Source organism: Coffea eugenioides, chromosome 4 (assembly GCF_003713205.1).
Source record: "Coffea eugenioides isolate CCC68of chromosome 4, Ceug_1.0, whole genome shotgun sequence".
Classification (NCBI taxonomy): domain Eukaryota; kingdom Viridiplantae; phylum Streptophyta; class Magnoliopsida; order Gentianales; family Rubiaceae; genus Coffea; species Coffea eugenioides.
In genome coordinates, this window is record NC_040038.1 from 22,338,936 (window position 1) to 22,360,780 (window position 21,845).

The following is a 21,845-nucleotide window of genomic DNA, read 5'->3' on the forward strand; positions in this document are numbered from 1 at the left end:
ACACGGGAAGGTAGTGAACTAAACTACCAAAGTTTAAGAAAATCCCAAGACCAATCTGTCTTTTGCTTCCTTCTTCATTTTCAAACATTTTGCTCAGTGAAAACGATTCAAATCTGGCCCATTTATGAAACAAAGGTCTAAGAAATATCCAAGATACATTTGTTAGGTGATTAACACCAAGAATTTCAAGATCACAAGTCCCAATTCAAAAAGAGTCATTCAACTAGCCAAAAAGAGGGTTTTTCATCACTGAGTTAGTTTTGAAATTCAGCCACAACTCACTCAATTCAACTTGGAATTGAGCGTGGTTAGTGGTGTTGAAAACTAAATTCATAAGAGTACAATTTCACAGAAGGAATTGTTTTAAAATTCTATCCACAACTAGCTCATAATTGAGCATCAAATCGCAACTCAAAACAGGGCTTCCAGTACAGACTAGAAACAGAATAGGCAACATTACAAGGTTGGTACGGCTCACTCAAGTAGAATCAAGGCATGCATTTTATACCGTTGGAAAACTGGAAATTTCTACTTTCTAGTGCCATAAATGGCACTCGATTTCGACGTCGGAGCAAAGAGTTATAGCTGTTTGAAAATCACTGCCAGAGCAATACGGGACACAATTCCAGTTTTGGCAAATTTTCGAAATCTTAACTTTTGGCCAACCAAATTGGATGATTTTTGGTGGAAACTTTCCACACAACCTACAAAACATATTTACATCAATCAAGTCAATTTAACCACAAAAATTTTGAATTAAAGCCTCTGCACAAATAGGGCAGATTCAACCCTTTCCTCTTTCAAGTTTCCTTTGATTTCTTTCCACTTCCTCAACTTAGATCCACTAGTTTAGCACTAAAACAACACATATAACATCTAAAATCATCATATCAGCCCATCAAGTCCAATGTGGGATTTCATAGAGCCCACTCACAAGATTTATAACCAAACAAAGTTATCCATAAGAAGCTACAAGTTTCTAAGCTCAATCTAACTCATAAATAACAAGTTTCAAGGGTTAGATCATGTGATACCTTCTTAGATGCTAAAGGTCAAATTTTTGGCCACAAGAAAGCTCCAAGAAACCGTGGAAATGAAGCTCTTCTCCTTGCCTAAGTGAATCTCCAAGTGGTCTTGAGTTTAAGTTGCAAGTTTGGAGTGAAATGGATGGTTGGATTGGGAGAAATGAAGAAGAAAGTTTCTGGCTCCTTCTTGCTTGAGAGAGTTGGCTATCTTGAGGGAGAAAGGAGAGAGAAATGGCTGGTGGAAAAGCTTCTTGAAGAATCTTAAGTGTGTGGCCAAAAATGTTCCAAAAGTCAACCCGTCAATAGTGTGCATTTCGTGTTCGATTCCTCTTGGGTTCGTTTCACTTGTGTACTAAACCTCTAATGCACTTCCATTCATACTATTATTATTCACTCTTAACAGTCTAAAAACAAGTCTTCAAAGTCCCTCAATTAATCGCGCGCGCAAAAACGCGTACTTCCGTTTTATGCGCGATAGAGTGAAATTTTTCAATAAATTCTTATAACGATAATATAACTAACTAACACTTGAGCACTTAAACATAAAAATACCTATTTCAAGACTAATGTACAAGTCTCCAATTTTCCATTTTATATTGTGTTCTCGATTCGATTATTGTCTCCAAACGCGTATTCACTATTCTCACTGAACGAGCTTACCAAAAATTAATTTTTGTAACAAGTCATTTTAAAAATACATGTAAGCCATAGTTTCATGTAAATAAGTTTAAAATGGTTGAAATAAATTATTCAGAAAAAACGGGTGAGTAAATAATTAATTAAGCCAGAAAAATAAATAAAAATAAGAAAATTTCGGGTCCTCACAGGAGCATTGTCTACAAGTACTAGATCTTTATTTTCTCTATTATTTAGACTTATAATGAATTTGAGCAGAGAAATAATATTGCTACTGTATACAATTCTGAATCGATTAATCTCTTGTTATTATTCTTGTTAAATACTAGTTCATTTCCAATATTACCAAATCTCATTCTCATGATAAAATGGCCTATAGCAGTCCAGTTTTCCCTATTTTCATGGTGAAATACTAGTTCTACTCTATTTTCCTTCATGAAATGCTAGATAATCCACTTAAGTGTACCTCTATTTTCATGAACATAAAACTTAAGCTCTACTCATGTATTTCCATTGTTACTACCAATTCTCATTGAATAATAATAATTGTAAACATGCTATTGGTGATCAAACAATAACAAGTAATTACAACTACACAAATAGATAAGTTAATACAAGATACATCAAGTGTAAATCACATTCACTTCATATCATTTAACCATAAGTTTCATCTACTCCCTAGATAAAGAAGTTTAGCTACTCATGAATGATATAACAATCAAACTCACAGATTTATTAATGCAAAACATCATAAAGTACAAGTACAAGAAGGTTAAGAAAAGTTTAGCCAAGTTAATGGTGAAACCTTCCAATTTCTGCTATGTCTTGCATTGAAAATGATTACAAGTGAAGTCTCCAAGTGCTTCCTCAAGAATCTTCTAGCTAGAGAGAAAAAAATGGTACAAGAAGAAAAACTAGCTACGTATGGTTTCCTTCTTTGCTTCTCCATTGTGTCTCTGCATAAAAGATGGCAGAAAGGCATTTTTTTTTCTCCTTCGTGATTTCAACCACTCAGATTTTGTAAAGGAAGTCAAAAGATATGTTGTTTTGACTTGTCAATAACTCAGTTTGTCTTCCCTTTTGTTGCAGAAGCATGTGCCACCGAATTCTCTCTCCCAAGATAGCTGGAAAGTTGTGTAAAATGTGGAAAAAAAATGGTTGTGCCACTTGCAGAAGAGAGAGGCAGATCCGAGGGGTGAAGAACGATCCGAGCTCGGATCAAGGCTGATCCGAGGCCTTTCTCTTATGGATCCGTGCTCGGATCGTATGACCTCGGATGCACTACTCCAGAAATACAGACGAGGGCTCGGATCGCCATTTGTTGACACGGATCCGAGCTCAGATCCGTGCTGGTTAATTTTCCAGTTTTTTACTTCTTTCGTTTTTCTTCAATTTTGCTCCTAGTACCCTTGTACTTTATCCTCCATGTGATCCTTACATTTTTCGTCATCTCGTGCATGAATTCCATCTATCAATATCCTTCATATTTTCACAAAATTAACAGTTAATCCACTCATTTATCAAATTTTGAACACTTAAACAATATTTAAGCAATTATCACCAAAAGAGTTCAAGTATGGCTTTAATCTTCTCAAAACATACCAAACTTGTACAAAATGTATGTTAAATATTCACTTATCAAATTCCCCCACACTTGAATCATTGCTTGTCTTCAAGCAATTCACACAAAACTTACTACAATGATTCAAGAAATAAAACAATATGCATACTTTTGTCAAATTTAATTCCTCAAAACTTAGAAACTAATCATTATGCCATTTCTCAGATTACACTAAATACTCATTATATTCAGTTAAAGAAAAATAATTATGCCTTAATTTTAACAAATTCAACTCAATCTCTCATTCTATCCTAATTCTACAAATAAGTAAATCACATAGTCAATTCTATGGCCTTCCTCATCCTATAACCATCAAAATTTAACAATTAAGAGGGATTTATTCACACTTCATTTTACTTAAATAGTGAAAACGCCTTTTTACGCGAAAATCAAAACTTTTAGGTGAAGGTTCCTGGTTACTCAACATTTCACTTATTCAAATTGCTAAGCATACTCTTAATTCCAATACTTTTTTACGCGAATGTTGACATTTGTAGATGCCAACCCCCGGTTACTCAATATGTGAATCATTGGAGTAGAAAATTAATAATATATATATTTTTTATTAATATATTTTCTTTTCCCTCTGAGCATAATTAAAGGATGAATCTGGCCTTGTCTTGACTATATCAATCACTTATTTATAAAATTAAGTAAAAATGAGAAATATCATTAAACATGCAAAATTCTAAGCATAATTTTCCTTATTTAGCCGAATATACTTTCTAAAATGTAAAAATCCTAATTGCATAATAACTAGTTCGAAGCCAATGAGGACTAAACCTTCCCAAAATACATATAATATTTTATCCAATGGAAGAATTAGGCACTTAAAATTGAACATTTTGGCCATTTATTGCAAAAGTGTAATGAAATATTGAAAGATATTTTAGAAAAATTTTGACAGAGTTTTCCCATATAAATGGACAAAACTCCCTGTCAATAGCCTCAATTTCAAGAAAATTAATCTCATGACAATATTTCCAAATATGATTCCAATATTTCCAAACTATAATCAATTAAAATCATGCATTTCAAGACATAATCACCCATAAGATAAACTAATCCCTCCCCCACACTTAAAATTGACAATGTTCTCATTGTAGAGGAAGGTAAAAGAAACTAGTACTCCACTCAAAAGAAGTGGTGATGCAATTTGAAACCACTAATCCTCACTAACATCTAAATTCTGTCCAAAAATGAAACAAAGGGTACGAAGAAACATAAGTAGCATAAAATAATCCAAATGAAAACTACAAGGTTTAAACCAAACATAATAAAAGAAAAATAAAGAAACAAAAGATGTAATCAGCTAAGGATCTTCATGGCTGCTCGGAACGAGGGTCTACGGCCTCCTCAACTCCATGAGGACCATGTGATGTAACAATATGCCCCTCCTCATGATGAGGCATCGGAGTAGGTGACCGGCGGATGCTGAAATGATCCTCAATCGCCCGAAGACGGCGATCATGTCTGTCTAATCGCTCCGTCATCAGCCGCTCCGTCTGATCGATTCGCTCCATTACCCTCGTCTCCATGCAACATATGGCATTAAGGACTTCTTGCCACTTGGAGCGCGGCGGAGGAGGTGGTCGTGGAATGGGAGGAGGGAGAGTCTGCTGCGCCTCTATCTCCTGAGCTTCCTGTTGTGATTCAGTGTGAGGTGGAGGCTGAGCGAAAGTCGATGCTTCTCCAACATCCCGCACCAAAGAAGCTCCAAAGTCCGTAGGAATACCCAAAGATTTGAGTATCGAGGCATTGACCTCCTCGGCGGACCTAGTAACAATCGCTTGCTCGGCTCCAAGAGGAACCTTGAACTTCTCAAACATAAGGGAGAGCAGGCGAGGGAACCCAAAACAAGTTTTGCTGGCTCTCATGCGAGCTATGGTCTGCATGTAACTGATGATGATGCTGGGCAGAAGAATTCCAGTCAGCTGCCGACCTACATCGTTCATCATTTTATCCATGAAGTAGAGGTCACTATTGCGGAGCTCCCATGTTTCACTCCTTTTCGGTACCACATTGAAAGCAAAAAGATAGAAAATAAGATGGTACCGAGACTCAAAGTAATTCGCATATATTATGAGCTTCTTAGAATTTCCTCGCTCACGATATTGACCCTTAAGACGTGCTACAGCTTCTCCCACTTGCCATGGGTCACGTGCCTTGAATTCTTTGGTTAATTTGACATATTCTCCTTCGTCCTTGAGTTTGGCGATTTTGGCGACTTTATCCCTAGTGAGAGCCACTCTCTTGGCCCGAACCCAAGAGACAATGAAGTTGCCACTGTGGCTCTGTTTCTCTTCTACATTGGCGTAGAATTCCCGGACCAGATTGGGATAGTAATGCTTGGGCAACTGTAGAATATCCTCTCATCCAAGTCGCTTGAATGCCGTGGAGATCTTGTAGTGGTCGTCCACCTCCAGTGCCAAGTGTTTTTCAATGATGATTTCTTTGTCTAAACGGGCCTCATACCACTGTTGATTGTCGAGCGAAGTGAATTGTGTGGTATCATAGTCTGGGGGCGGCTCGTCGCAGCTAGTAGACGCAGTCTTCCGGTGAGAGTGAGGTAGGGACTGAGGTGAAGGAGATTCCTCCACTGGTGACTCCTCATGTGAAGGAGTTCGTTCCTCGCTCGAAGAAGGTATAGGAGTACGAATATGAGCCCTTGTTGTGCAAGCCATAGTACCTATACACAAACAAGATGAATATTCATTAGAAACAATATAAACTTGCTCACACATGTTAAATAGGATTTTAAAAAAATTTCGACAGAGTTTCCCCTTGAAAAAGGGCTAAACTCCCTGCCAAAATGTACCCAAAAACAATCAAAGTTTCTAATTAAACCATTTCAAATACAAACGCACATGTATAATATCAATTTCAATCCACAATCTCAACAAATGGCTTGAATGTTCCATTTTCAACAATTGAACATCATATTTCAGTTAGAATCTCATTAAAAAGTCCAATCTCTTGAGAATTGATGCATATTTCAACAATAGAATATAATCTCAAAGTGAAAAGGACTATTAAAAGAGCAATATCATTGCTTCCCGGATGTACATGCCAATTATCTCAAGATTTTATCAAAGAATTACACATCTCTTGGCTATACACATTATTACTAAAGTACAAACTAATGAGCTCCAATTGTTCTTAATGAGTGCCAATTATCTATAAAAACAAGGAATGTTGAAGCAAAAGATTTAACATGCTTAGATTTAAAAAAATTGAGAAAAATGAATACAAATATTTCACTATAATAACAATTTTCTAAATTTTAAGCATGCAAGTAGTTGTTACTGTCATAAATGAGTAAAAATATACTCATAGAGTAGTAATCTCATTCATTAACAAGTTCATGTGCATTCAACTAAAATTTTTAAAAGAAAAATGTACACACTAAGACCAAATCCACAATTTTCTCAAAACTACGCATAAAAATAGTTGTAACAACATTTTCTAACACAATGTAGCACAATTATAACAAGAAATTTCAACATATGAGCAATTCCAAATATCAAGAAAAAAATAAAAAAAAAATCAAAAATTTCAAAATGTAAAACTTCAAATAAAACTAAAAATCCATACCTCAAATGTATAGAGTGATAGTGGAGGATGATAGTGATGCAGAAATGAAGAAGAAACTGCCCCAAATTCGACTCAAAATGGAAGGAATCAGTTCGGCCCTTTTTTTGTCTGATGAAGATCAAAATCCACTTTTGATGATGTTTTGCAGTGAAATAGGTTGGGATTTTTGATCACTTGAGGTTGGGAGATGTTTTTATGGTGAAAGATTGAATGATTGTTGGATGAAATGGAAGATTGATGAAAAAGGAGTAGGGTTTCGATGAGAGAGAAGAAGAAGAAACTGGAAAATGAGGAAACGAGGTCATGGGTCTGCTCTTATCGCGAACCGATCCGGTTCCGACAGCCCTCGGATCCAACAGGAGCTCGGATCTGTTACTCCAGATGTTTAGCCGAGTCCTCGGATCCAACTGGTTTTTGTTGGATCCGAGCTCGGATCTCACATGATCCAGGCAGATCCGAGCTCGGATCTAATTGAACAGGCCTCGGATCCGATGGCTCGGATCCGCCTCGCCAGAAGAACAGGCGATCCCTCGGATCCGACCAAACTCAATCGGATCCGAGCTCGGATCTGTTTATTTCTGCAGTAATTGCAGAAACTGAAATTTTCCAATTTTTCTTTCTTTTTCCGGCCAGTTCCAAATTACATCTTGGACAAAATTTCTATCAATTCTAACCTTCCACGCAAGTGTAATATACTATAAACACAATATCCAATCTCTCAAAACATATCAAACACATCTATATTGCAAATCGAGGGGTGGGTTCTTTGATCATTTTTGCACTTTTACACCAAAATGGCACCTTTGGGCATTGAATGCACATCAAATGAGTCCATGAGCCTTTATAAACATGTTATCACCGAAATTCACTTGAATATACTTGAAATGCACATTACATATATGAATGGCAATTCTAAACACTTAAAACACAATTCGGTAAGAAAACTTCCCTTTTTTCGATTTTTCTTCAAATGCACCTCCAATATCGATGTTGAAACTCGGTACCTCCTACAAACAAGTGAAATACATCTAATTAGTCAATTACATCCCACCAAAATTTAAGAAACACTTAAAACACACAACTACAATATTATTATTGGGTTGCCTCCCAACAAACCCTTTGTTTAAAGTCGTTAAGTTCGACTCTCCTATAGCTTCTTTAACTCTCCATTGTGTTTCCTAAGGAGTAAATCACTCATTTAGGAACCTTTTCTCCAGCCAAATAGGGCTTCAATTTTTGACCATTCACTTTGAATGGGGCACTATTTTCTCCTTTTATTTCCACCGCTCCATAACGAAATGTGCGAACTACTTCAAATGCTCCGGACCATCGAGACTTAAGCTTTCCCGAGAATAATTTAAGTCTTGAGTTAAACAATAACATTTTTTTCCCTTCTTCAAAATGCTTAGAAAGAATATGTTTGTCATGCCAGAATTTTACTTTTTCTTTGTAGATCTTGGCATTCTCATATGAAGTTAACTGCAATTCTTCCAATTTGCTTAACTCGAGCATTCTCTTTTCACCTGCAGATTTAAAATCAAAATTAATAGCCTTAATAGCCCAATACGCTTTATGTTCTATTTCTACAGGTAAATGACAAACTTTCCCATAAACAAGCTTTGACGGGTATTTTACATACGTGCAAGCTAAAAAATACCGAATTACACCCGTTCACTGCAAGTATACAGATCAACTAGTAGTTTAGGGTATATATCGGGTCAATCCCACAAGGAAGAGTGAACAATTACCGGTATTACTAAAGCTTCTCTATTATTTAGACTATCAATGAATTATAAGAAATTTAATCTACTGCACTTATACAAGAAATTAACAAATAAAAACTCCTTAGGTTGTGGTATCCCTAACTACTCATGCAAGTGTTATATTTGGATCATTAAATACTACATCTAGGCTAATTATGGTGTAATTTCCTTATGCATTTGAATCCTACTTTCGTAGTGAATCAATTATACTTATAACTAATCCATACCTATTCTCATGGTTATGAAATTAGTTACAAGTTCATTTCTTCAGTGAAATTACATGAAATGAATCACTAAAAACCACATAGGTGCACCTCTACTTTCGTGAGTGTACTCCCTATGTTTAGCACTTCTTGAACTAATGTTAAATCTCAATTTTCATTGCAGAAATAACACCTTAGATAATCACAATCAATGGTACCAGATTAATCATGATTTAAAGAGCTAAAATGCTAAATAACTTGCTCAAATCATAGCAGTCAAATAGCCAAATAATAAGCACTCACAATCATAGAAAGTTCAACCAAACCCAAGGCATAAACTTTAGAAACACATAATGAACACAAAATCCAGAACTTGTATATTAACTAAACTTAGAATCAAGTACAAAAGCTAAAGAGTTGGAAAGGAAAAATAACCCTTGTCACATGAGCTCTTTCCTTGCCTTCTTCATCTCCTTCTTCATCTTTGCCTAGCTAATAACAAGAATGGATGAACTATCTTACTCTATACTAAGCTAAACTAACACTAAGAGAATGGAAAAGCTACATTTTTGCAGACTCCAAGCTTCTCCCGTATGTTCCTCAATGTCCTGCATATAAGCTAATGAAAAGTCCTTCCCTTACCAGTCAAAAATTTCTGCTATGATTCTCCAAGTCTGAATTTGTTAAGGGAGTCAAAAATAATGGCTTTTGACTTGGAACCTTGGCTATATCTCTTCCTTATGTCTTCTGAAGCATGTACAGCCTACGTTTTCTCTCCAACTCTAGCTGGAAAGTAGTGTGAAGATGAGAAAAATGGCTGAGCAAATTACCGAAATTCGGCTGCCAGACACGTTTTTACTTTTGACCTCACTTCAACTGCATTTTTCTCCATGATGAAGGCCGAACTGGCTTTTGTGCAAAACACAAAGGTTGTAGCCCTTTGAATTAGAGTTCCAATGCTTTAAGAATCATCTAATTTGGAGATCGGTGGACAGAGATATGGTCAAAATACCATAGACTGGTCAATTCTGGGCTTCAGCTTTCGACCATCCAGATAAGTTTCTGTGTTTCGACCTTTTGACCAAGAAAACGGCTGAATTGGACTTTGATGTCTTCATACCAAATGTAGATATATCTCTTATCTTCAAAATGGTACCAAGATCACCTTGATCCGATCATTGTAGCTCCTGATATAGTCAAAATACGAAAATGTATCTAAGTTGTCAAAGCTGACTTTTCTTGATTTTGTCCTCAAATTGCATTTCTTCCTTTTACACTTCATATTTTATTTTCCCCACTTTAATCCATCTTCAATCATCCAAATATCTTCTCAATGCACTTCATTGATGATTGAATCATTAAACCTACAAAATATGAAGTTTTTACCATAAAAATCCATAAAATGCAATGTTTAGCCATTTTAACATAAAATGTAGTTTTTTACCAAAACCTTAGTTATTTTAGTTATAAAACTAAATAATCAAACCAAAATTAACTAATAAAACACACTAAAAAATACGTAAAATATATTCTTATCAAATACCCCCACACTTGAACCATTGCTTGTCCTCAAGCAATAAGAAATACAAACCAACAATGATCAAAATTTGAAAATAAACATATGTAGCATTTCAACTTCAATTCCTCAAAACAAAGTAAATAATCATTATGCAATTATTCAATTAAGTTCAAGTACTCATAATATCAAGTAAAGGAGAGCCAATTATACCACCATTATAACAAATTCAAGTCAATTCCTCATCCTTAACCAATTTCATACGCAAGTAACTCATATGGCCAATAATATGCTCTCTAAACCCATGATCATCTTTTTATTCTACTTAAACAGATATTTATTCATATAACGTAGCTAAATATTACTTAAGTTGTGAAAGTATCTTTTTACGCGAGGATCGACATTTTTAGATGAAGATCACCGGTTACTCAACACTTCACATACTCAAGTTGCTTTGCATACTCTTAATTCAAGTACCGTTTTACGCGAAAGTCGACATTTTTAGATGAAGACATCCGGTTACTAAGTACAAGAATCATTGGAGTAGAAGAATTTTTATTTATTTTCTTTTCTCTTTTGTTTTTTGTTTTTTTTCTCTTTTTCTTCATTTTTTTCATTTTTCATCATTTTTTTTTAATAGCAAAGAGAATAATAATTTTCTAAAAAAAAATAATCATGAGAAGAGTATTGCACTTATTGACCATATTTATCACTTAACTTATAAAATCCAATAAAGAGAAGAAATTTCATCAAATATGCAAAAAAAATATAGGCATAATTTTCTCCACTTCACAAGATATATTTTCCTACAAATGCAAAATTATAATCACATAATAGTCATTTCCAAGTTAAATGAGAAAAGAAGTTTCCAAATCATATATATTTATCTCAAATGTAGAAGGAATTTGAACTACTAATGGTATGGAACTTTGTTACCCCTTTGGATGAAATTTAAAATTTAAAATTTTTGGGGCAAATTTGCAATTTTGGACAAGATGTTAGAAAAATTTTGAATTTTAACACAAGTCCAATATTTGCAACTAATAAGTCAATCACATACAATATATATAATCTCAATTCTCCCCCCACACTTAACATACACATTGTCCTCAATGTGTAAAAAGGAAAATCAAGAGAAAGAAAGTAAAACTCCCCTATGTAGTGATTGAATATGAAGCTTCAAAATCCAGTGTCCGTGTAACTCCAACGCTTCATAAGTTCCATTGAATAACCATTAGTAAGAATAATCGAAACATAGAAAATAAGAAACAAAAGTGATAACAAAGGCTTAATAAAACAAAACGGCGATCCGTAATTTCAAACCTTTGTTGTGGTGATGTACCTATATAAAATATAGAATAAGCAATTCAAGGTACAAGAAAATATATGAGGAAAAGAAGAAAAAGAGAATCAAGGAAGCTGCATTTTTTTTTTTCAAAAAAAAAGTGCTCAGAAAACGTGACTCATCAAAACGCGCCACCAATACGCGTTTTGTGAAGTCGCGTTTCTTCACATATCTTGCAGAATCGAAAACGCGGCTATGCTTAAAAACGCGACTTCATGTCGCGTTTCTGAAGGCGCGTTTTCAATTTTTGATCAGGCTGGAAAACGCGACTTGGTAGAAAACGCGACTTTCTGTCGCGTTTTCAAGGCGCGTTTTCTTCATTATAGGCGCAGAATTGAAAACGCGATTCTATGAAAACGCGATTCACTAGCGCGTTTTTTAGAAAAACGCGTTTTCTGCTGCGAAATTTAGCAGAAATTTAATTTTTGAATAATTACAAATGATACCCCAATTTCTCAAAATGCATCATAGATCATTTGTTTGCTAAAATACTCAATGCATGCACATATAAAATGATCAAAATATGCATTTTAACCCCTTCTAACAAATCAAAAACAACAATTACTCAAATCGAGGGGTTGAGTTCCTTGATCAAACTTCGTTTTTTTCACCTCATTTGGTCACTTTTGCTTTCATTTCCAATACCTACAAATGAAAAATAACGAAATAACTCAAACACATACTTTAAACATAAAATCACACCAAAATAACATAAATAGCCAAAACATTGGGTTGCCTCCCAATAAGCACTTTTATTTATAGTCGTTGGCTCGACTATTGAACCTCATTTTTCAAGGAGGCTTGGTTAAAGAATAATCCACCATTTTATGCCTTGGTGGATCATTGTAAGGTGACTTAATAGAAAAAGTCACATGATCTAATGATCTGAGAGATGGAAGTGACTTACATATTCCAAGTGCTTCATAGATATTACCTTGAATATGCACCACTTGAGAACTTACCAAAGGAAATGTCATGAGAGTATCTTGGGCAGGAATACCTTTAGAACCTATACTTTCACTGCACTCCTCAAGAGGGGTGAAAAATGAGTCATTAAAACTCACCTCTTGAGGCTCAAAGTTAGTTTCAAAGGTATTATCATGTGAAATGGATATTTGCTCATTGAAATATAATTGAGATTCATCATTTTCATCCAAATGCAATCCATTTTCACATACAACATTTCCACCATTCATGCTAGGATCATTTTGCAAATTATTAGAAGAAATAACTTCACACAATACATTCAATTGCTCATGTATATTACCAAAGTGAGAAGCTAATTCATCTAACCTTTCCTCAATCCTATCAAAACGGTCGGAAGTTGCCTTAGCTAATTTTTCTAAAGCTAACTCCCAAGATGGCTTAGAATCATTAGCTACTCTTTCTATTGCCAACTCCCAAGATGGTTTTGATTCATATTGGACACATTCAGGTTGGTAATCGTAAAAATATGAAGAATTACTATAAGTACATTGATTATCCCAACCATAAGCAGGAGAATTGCTCCAATTAGCACTATATTGATCAAAACAAGGATTGTAATGTTCTAATTCATCAAAATAATCCACATTTTGTGCTTGTCTACATGTATTAGTAGCATGATAACTTCCACACAAGTCACAAATCATATGATAAGAGTTAAAAGTATTAACATTCCTCCTTTGCTCAATTTCATGCATCATGGTGTCCATTTGAACTTGTAACTTAATTACATCAAATTTTGCCTTTAAGCACCTTAAACCATGTTCAAAAGACATACATTCAGTAAATTCTTGGTTACCTCTGTTGAAGGAGCTTTGCACTTGATAACCATCCATTGCCAATCTTCCACTTCTCAAGCATTGTCCTCCAAATTGACCTACCCTTCTCATCACCTAAAATTGCTTTTAAACAACTTAAGAGCAAGATTAGTAAGAAGAATAAGTTATAAAACACATACACATAAAAACACTAAAATAACAGAAAATAACATTCACACTATAACTAATAAAATGTCTAAACTAATAAAGTTGCTCTTCACACCGATATTGCCAAATCTTCCCCGGCAACGGCGCCAAAAACTTGACGGGTATTTTACATACGTGCAAGCTAAAAAATACCGAATTACACCCGTTCACTGCAAGTATACAGATCAACTAGTAGTTTAGGGTATATATCGGGTCGATCCCACAAGGAAGAGTGAACAATTACCGGTATTACTAAAGCTTCTCTATTATTTAGACTATCAATGAATTATAAGAAATTTAATCTACTGCACTTATACAAGAAATTAACAAATAAAAACTCCTTAGGTTGTGGTATCCCTAACTACTCATGCAAGTGTTATATTTGGATCATTAAATACTACATCTAGGCTAATTATGGTGTAATTTCCTTATGCATTTGAATCCTACTTTCGTAGTGAATCAATTATACTTATAACTAATCCATACCTATTCTCATGGTTATGAAATTAGTTACAAGTTCATTTCTTCAGTGAAATTACATGAAATGAATCACTAAAAACCACATAGGTGCACCTCTACTTTCGTGAGTGTACTCCCTATGTTTAGCACTTCTTGAACTAATGTTAAATCTCAATTTTCATTGCAGAAATAACACCTTAGATAATCACAATCAATGGTACCAGATTAATCATGATTTAAAGAGCTAAAATGCTAAATAACTTGCTCAAATCATAGCAGTCAAATAGCCAAATAATAAGCACTCACAATCATAGAAAGTTCAACCAAACCCAAGGCATAAACTTTAGAAACACATAATGAACACAAAATCCAGAACTTGTATATTAACTAAACTTAGAATCAAGTACAAAAGCTAAAGAGTTGGAAAGGAAAAATAACCCTTGTCACATGAGCTCTTTCCTTGCCTTCTTCATCTCCTTCTTCATCTTTGCCTAGCTAATAACAAGAATGGATGAACTATCTTACTCTATACTAAGCTAAACTAACACTAAGAGAATGGAAAAGCTACATTTTTGCAGACTCCAAGCTTCTCCCGTATGTTCCTCAATGTCCTGCATATAAGCTAATGAAAAGTCCTTCCCTTACCAGTCAAAAATTTCTGCTATGATTCTCCAAGTCTGAATTTGTTAAGGGAGTCAAAAATAATGGCTTTTGACTTGGAACCTTGGCTATATCTCTTCCTTATGTCTTCTGAAGCATGTACAGCCTACGTTTTCTCTCCAACTCTAGCTGGAAAGTAGTGTGAAGATGAGAAAAATGGCTGAGCAAATTACCGAAATTCGGCTGCCAGACACGTTTTTACTTTTGACCTCACTTCAACTGCATTTTTCTCCATGATGAAGGCCGAACTGGCTTTTGTGCAAAACACAAAGGTTGTAGCCCTTTGAATTAGAGTTCCAATGCTTTAAGAATCATCTAATTTGGAGATCGGTGGACAGAGATATGGTCAAAATACCATAGACTGGTCAATTCTGGGCTTCAGCTTTCGACCATCCAGATAAGTTTCTGTGTTTCGACCTTTTGACCAAGAAAACGGCTGAATTGGACTTTGATGTCTTCATACCAAATGTAGATATATCTCTTATCTTCAAAATGGTACCAAGATCACCTTGATCCGATCATTGTAGCTCCTGATATAGTCAAAATACGAAAATGTATCTAAGTTGTCAAAGCTGACTTTTCTTGATTTTGTCCTCAAATTGCATTTCTTCCTTTTACACTTCATATTTTATTTTCCCCACTTTAATCCATCTTCAATCATCCAAATATCTTCTCAATGCACTTCATTGATGATTGAATCATTAAACCTACAAAATATGAAGTTTTTACCATAAAAATCCATAAAATGCAATGTTTAGCCATTTTAACATAAAATGTAGTTTTTTACCAAAACCTCAGTTATTTTAGTTATAAAACTAAATAATCAAACCAAAATTAACTAATAAAACACACTAAAAAATACGTAAAATATATTCTTATCAAGCTTATATGGAGACATTCCCAACGGCGTTTTAAATGTCGTTCTATAAGCTCACAAAGCATTTTCGAGCTTGTTTGACCAATCCTTTCTCGAACGATTGACATTTTTCTCTAGGATGATTTTAATCTCTCGATTGGCCAACTCTGCTTGGCCATTGGCTTGAGGATGATAGGGAAGTGACTTTTTCTGCCTACAATCATATTTAAGTAACAAAGTGTCAATAGTTTTATTGCAAATATGCTTACCTTCATCACTTATAATTGCCTTTGGGACTCCAAACCTACAAAATATGTTCCGTTTAAGGAACTTAAGCACAACCTTAGCATCATTAGTTTGTGAAGGAATGGCCTCCACCCATTTAGATACATAATTGACTGCTAAAAGAATGTACTTATTATTAAATGAGGTAGGAAATGGTCCCATAAAATCAATGCCCCAAACATCAAATAGCTCAACTTCCAAATATATAGTTAGAGACATTTCATTCTTTCTTGATATATTACTGATTCTTTGGCATTGATCACAACTTTTAACCAAATTCCTAGCATCTCAGTACATAGTAGGCCACTAAAATCCTGATTGCCATATCTTTGCTACGGTTTTCGTTGTACTAAAATGACCTCCTGTTTCAAGGTTATGACAATGCATTAAAATACTATGTACCTCTTCTTCCGGAACACATCTTCTAATCATTCCATCTGCACAATGTTTATAAAAGAACGGTTCCTCCCAAAAATAATGTTTAGCATCATTTAAGAATTTTTTCCTTTGATGGGAATTCAAATCACTTGGTATCACTCCACTAAAATTAACTAAATCAGTATACCATGGTGACTTTTGAATTGCCATTAAAAACTCATCTGAAAATTATTCTTTAATGGATGACTGGTCTTCTTGAGACATGTTTTCCAGTCTAGAAAGATGATCAGCGACTAAGTTCTCGGATCCTTTTTTATCTTCGATCTCCAAATCAAATTCCTGCAATAATAAAATCCATCGAATTAGTCGAGGTTTTGCATCTTTCTTATTTAATAAATATTTGAGTGCTGCATGGTCGGTATAAATGATTACTTTAGATTCTACTAAATACGATCTAAACTTATCCAATGCAAAAATCACTGCTAGCAACTCCTTCTCTGTTGTTGCATAGTTGACTTGGGTTTCATTTAGCATTTTACTTGAATAATAAATGACATGAAGTCGCTTATCATGTTTTTGCCCAAGAACAGCTCCAACTGCAAAATCACTCGCATCACACATCAATTCTAATGGTAAGTTTCAATCCGGTGATACTATTATAGGTGCGGAGACAAGTTCCTTCTTCAACCTATTGAAAGCAAATAAGCACTCATCATTAAAGTAAAAAGGAACATCTTTTGCAAGTAATTCACATAAAGATTTAGCAATCCTGGAGAAATCCTTAATAAACTGCCGATAAAATTCCACGTGTCCAAGAAACCTGCGAATGCCTTTTACATTGGTAGGTGGAGGCATTCTCTCAATAACCTCTATCTTGACTTGATCTATCTCAATACCTTCTGAAGAAATTTTGTGGCCTAGAACAATACCCTCACAAACTATGAAGTGACATTTTTTTCAATTGAGTACAAGGTTTGTTTCTTCACATCTGTGCAAAATTAGATCTAAATTGTTAAAACAATGATCATAAGTAGATCCAAATACAAAAAAATCATCCATGAAGATTTCCATTATTTTCTCATTAAAATCGGAGAAACTTTCCGTCATGCAACGTGGGAAGGTGACTGGTGCATTGCACAGTCCAAAAGGCATTCTTCGAAATGCAAAAGTGCCGTAAGGACAAGTGAATGTGGTCTTCTCTTGATCTTCTGGTGCAATGATTATTTGATTGTATCCTGAAAAATCACCCAAGAAACAATAAAATTCATATCCGGCCAGTCTTTCTACTATTTGATCAAGAAAAAGAAGAGAGAAATGATCCTTTCTAGTAGCTGTATTCAGTTTTCTATAATCTATACAAACTCGCCACCCAACCACAACTTTAGAGGGAATCATTTCATCATTTTTACCACGTACTATAGTTATCCCCCCTTTCTTTGGCACTACATGAATAGGAGAAATCCAAACACTATCAGAAATTGAAAAAATTATACCTGTATCCAGCCATTTAAGAATCTCTACTCTTACCACTTCTTTCATGTTTGGATTTAACCTCCTTAGAGTTTCAACCACCGTGTTAGAATTTTCTTCTAACAAAATCCGGTGCATACAAATAGTTGGACTAATTTTCTTGATATCAGAAATCGTCCATCCTATAGCTTTTAAATGCTTCCTCAAAACACGTAAGAGCTTGCCTAGTTGTTCCTCATCTAGTGCAGAATTTACAATCACCGGCAATGTCTCTTGTTCTCCAAAAAATATATATTTGAGGTGTTTAGGCAGTGGCTTAAGCTCAAGCCGTGGAGCTTGCTCACACGATGGTGGAGGTAACCCTTTGCTCAGTCCTAACTCCTCATATGCATTCCTCCTTTTGTAAGGAACCTGTGCCTGCAAAAATTCAGTCATTTCTTCAACTTGTTCCTCTTGTAAGCCTACACCATTAAGACAAAGTTCAAGAGAATCATCATCAAGATTAACTTGACTCATCTATAATGCCAATTCATCACATATGTCAACAGAATAAACATGGTCGGTAAAAGAGGGATACTTCTCCACTTTACTCAAATCAAACTCCACTTCCTCTTCACGAATTTGAAATTTGAACTTACCACATTTAACATCTATTATTGTACCTGCAGTGGCCAGAAATGGTCTACCAAGTATAATATGTACATTGACATCTTCCTCCATATCTAAAACAACAAAATCAACAGGAATAATGAATTTCTGTACTTTAATAAGCACATTCTCCAATATGCCCATTGGATGTCTAATAGACCTGTCAGCCAATTGCAAGGAAATGTTAGTACGTTTTAACTCTTTCAACCCCAATTACTTAGTCACAGTTAAAGAGATCAATGAAACACTCGCACTAAGGTCACATAGTGCTTTAGAGAATTCTACATTACCAATAGTGCAAGGAACTATGAAACTCCCTGGATCTTTCAGTTTTGGTGGCAATTTGTTTTGTATAATGGCACTACATTCTTTTGTTAATGCAATTGTCTCACTATCTACTAACTTTCTTTTCTTAGTCATTATCTCCTTGAGAAACTTTGCGTATGAAGGAATCTACAAAATAGCATCAACAAAAGGAATGTTAATATGTAATTGTTTGAAAATGTTGACAAACTTCTCAAATTCTTTGTCATTTTTCGAAAACTTTAATCTTTGTGGAAATGACAACGGTGGAGGAATTGGTGTTGTATCTCCAATTTGTGGTTTAATTTCTTTCCCTTTGATTTTCTTGCCATCTTCTCCTAATTCACTCAACTGCTTATTTTCTATTCTTTCAAATTCTTTTTCACTTTCAACTACAAGTTTCTCCCCCACTTCCTTACCACTATGGGGGGTTATGGCCTTCACATGTTCCCTTGGATTCACCTCAGTCTTGTTAGATAAGTCCCCTTGGTTGCGATTGTTGACCGCATTAGCTATTTGCCCCAATTGGATTTCGACATTTCGATACATATTAGTGGGTTGGTCCATCCTTCCTTCAATTCTTTCAAACCGTTGAGTAGTGGCACTGGCTAACTTTTCAATTTTATCATTTGATACATTTGCCAACTTTTCAATTGCCATTTTCCAAGCTGGTTTGGACTCCGGAAGTGGTTGTTTTGGTTGAAAATTCGGTGGATTAATTGGTCTTTGTTGGTTCCCTTGATCTTTCCATCCAAAATTCGGGTGATTATGCCATCCTGAATTGTAGGTATTAGAGTATGGATTATTTTGAGGTGGACGGTTGTAATTGTTGAGATATTGAATTTGTTCGCTGCTAGAATACATAGAATCATCATGATCTCCGCCGCAAGCAGTACAACATGCAATAATTACTCCTTGATTAGAGTTAGAACCAACATGCCTATTAAACATTTTAACCACATTATCCATCTTTGCACTTAACATATTCAAGATATCTACTTCAAGCATACCTGCGGTTCTCCTTGTATTACCTTGTTCGTTGGCCCATTGGTAGTTATTAGCAGCCATTTCTTCAATCAATTGTTGAGATTCCTCGGCTGTCTTTCCCATCAATGCTCCTCGTACTGCCGCATCTACATGCGTCTTTGTTCGATAGGTGAAACCATTGTAAAATGTTTGGACCACTAGCCAATCTGGTAAACCATGATAAGGACATCTTCGTTGTAATTCCCGATAGCGCTCCCAAATTTCGTACAATGTCTCTCCTTCCTGTTGAGAGAAACTAGTTATATCCATTCTTAGTCTAGCAGTTTTTTCAGGTGGAAAGAATTTATTGAGAAAAGCCTTAGCTAATTCAGCCCAAGTAGTAAAAGTGTTAGGAGGATGAGATTGTAGCTAAACCTTGGCCTTGTCCCTTAGTGAAAATAGAAACAATCGAAGTTTAATTGCATCATCACTAATACCATTAAACTTAATTGTATCACAGATTTCAAAAAATGTTGACAAGTGAGAATTTGGATCTTCGGTAGCATTTATTGAGATTGTTGTACCATTTGAATCAGTGATAGTTTAATCTCAAAATTATTAGCATTTACCGTTGGCCTTGCGATGCTAGTTTGAGATCCTTGTGTACCCGCTAAAGCAAAATCTCGTAGAATTCGCCTATTTGGTTCATTTTCTGTCATTGCTTCCTCAAATGGTAATTTTATCAAGATTTCTTCTATCGGCTGCCAAATCTCTTGTTCCTCTTAATATGGTATATGCCTCCTTTGTCTCCGAAGTGCCCTCTCAATTTTTGGATCGAAAGGTGCAACTTCTCGATATATTCGGTGCATACACTACAAATAGAAATAAGAGAAATTATGCAGCTTTACTTGTCAAAAACTAAATTAATGCAAAGTCAACTATAAACAACTTAAATAAAACAATGGAAATGTCAAAATTAATAGAAATGATTAGGCCTTAATATTGCCGTTCCCCGACAACAGTGCCAAAAACATGACGGAATTTTTATATCAATGCAAGTTTATTTCCGAATTTTGCCCATTGGACTGCAAGTATACAGGCCACTTAGTAGTTTTGGGCAAATATCAGGTCGATCCCACGAGGAGCAATGTCTACAAGTACTAGATCCTTATTTTCTTTATTATTTAGACATATAATGAATTTGAGCAGAGAAATAATATTGCTACTATACACAATTCTGAGTTAACAAATTGAAAGATACAAATGGAGATTTCTTTACTAAAGCCTTAAATCTACGGATATAGATTCCACTTATGGCATAAATAATACAAATAAATAGATTTATCTCTTGTTATTATTCTTGTTAAACCAGTGATTCATTTTCAATATTACCAAATCTCATTCTCATGATAAAATGGCCTAGAGCAGTCCAGTTTTTCCTATTTTCATGGTGAAATACTAGTTATACTCTATTTTCCTTCATGAAATGCTAGATAATCCACTTAAGTATACCTCTATTTTCATGAACATACAACTTAAGCTCTACTCATGTGTTTCCATTGTTACTACCAATTCTCATTGAATAATAACAACTATAAACATGCTATTGGTGATCAAATAATAACAAGTAATTACAACTACACAAATAGATAAGTTAATACAAGATACAATAAGTGTAAATCACATTCACTTCATATCATTTAGCCATAAGTTTCATCTACTCCCTAGATAAAGAAGGGCCTGTTTGGAACCTGAGTTTTTTGGGAGTTTGTCTAAAACTTTACTGTAGTGCACTGTAGAAGTTTTTGAAAAAATTTTGTAGAAGTTTTTGTAAGGTGAAAAACTTTTTTGTCGAAGTTTTTGAAATGTTACTGTAGAAGTTTTTTGGATTATTTTTAGAGGTATTTTTAAAACATATTTTTGAGTATTTTATAATTTATAATTTATAATTTATAATTTTTATATTTTTATATTTTTAAACATTTATGCATTTATAATACATTTATAAATATTTAGAAATAAATATATTTATATATTTATATAAAAATATATAAATGTATTATATTATATATAATACGTAATATACATATATTTATAAATGTATAAATGTATAATTAATATAAATGTATAAATTATAAATGAATATTATATAAATGTATAATTTATAA

The 21,845-nt window shown here is 34.5% G+C and overlaps 1 protein-coding gene and 1 non-coding gene across 2 annotated transcripts; one reads left to right on the forward strand and one right to left on the reverse strand.

Annotated features, from left to right (window-relative positions):
- Positions 1–18,276: 18,276 nt before the first annotated feature.
- Positions 18,277–20,007, reverse strand: LOC113769193. Its single transcript, XM_027313660.1, has 2 exons — positions 18,923–20,007; positions 18,277–18,568 (listed from the first exon to the last, which is right to left on the reverse strand). Exons 1-2 carry the CDS (start codon positions 20,005–20,007, stop codon positions 18,277–18,279), a joined length of 1,377 nt encoding a protein of 458 aa, XP_027169461.1.
- LOC113769701 lies at positions 19,910–20,016 on the forward strand. Its single transcript, XR_003468248.1, has one exon. It is a non-coding gene; the product is annotated as a small nucleolar RNA R71 (small nucleolar RNA).
- Positions 20,017–21,845: the final 1,829 nt, after the last annotated feature.

Coding starts and splice junctions, on each gene's coding strand:
- LOC113769193 (XM_027313660.1), bottom strand. CDS start 20,007: ATGGATATAACTAGTTTCTCTCAACAGGAAGGAGAGACATTGTACGAA. Junction 18,569..18,922: donor AATGACAAAGAATTTGAGAA/GTTTGTCAACAT, acceptor ATTGGCTGACAG/GTCTATTAGACATCCAATGG.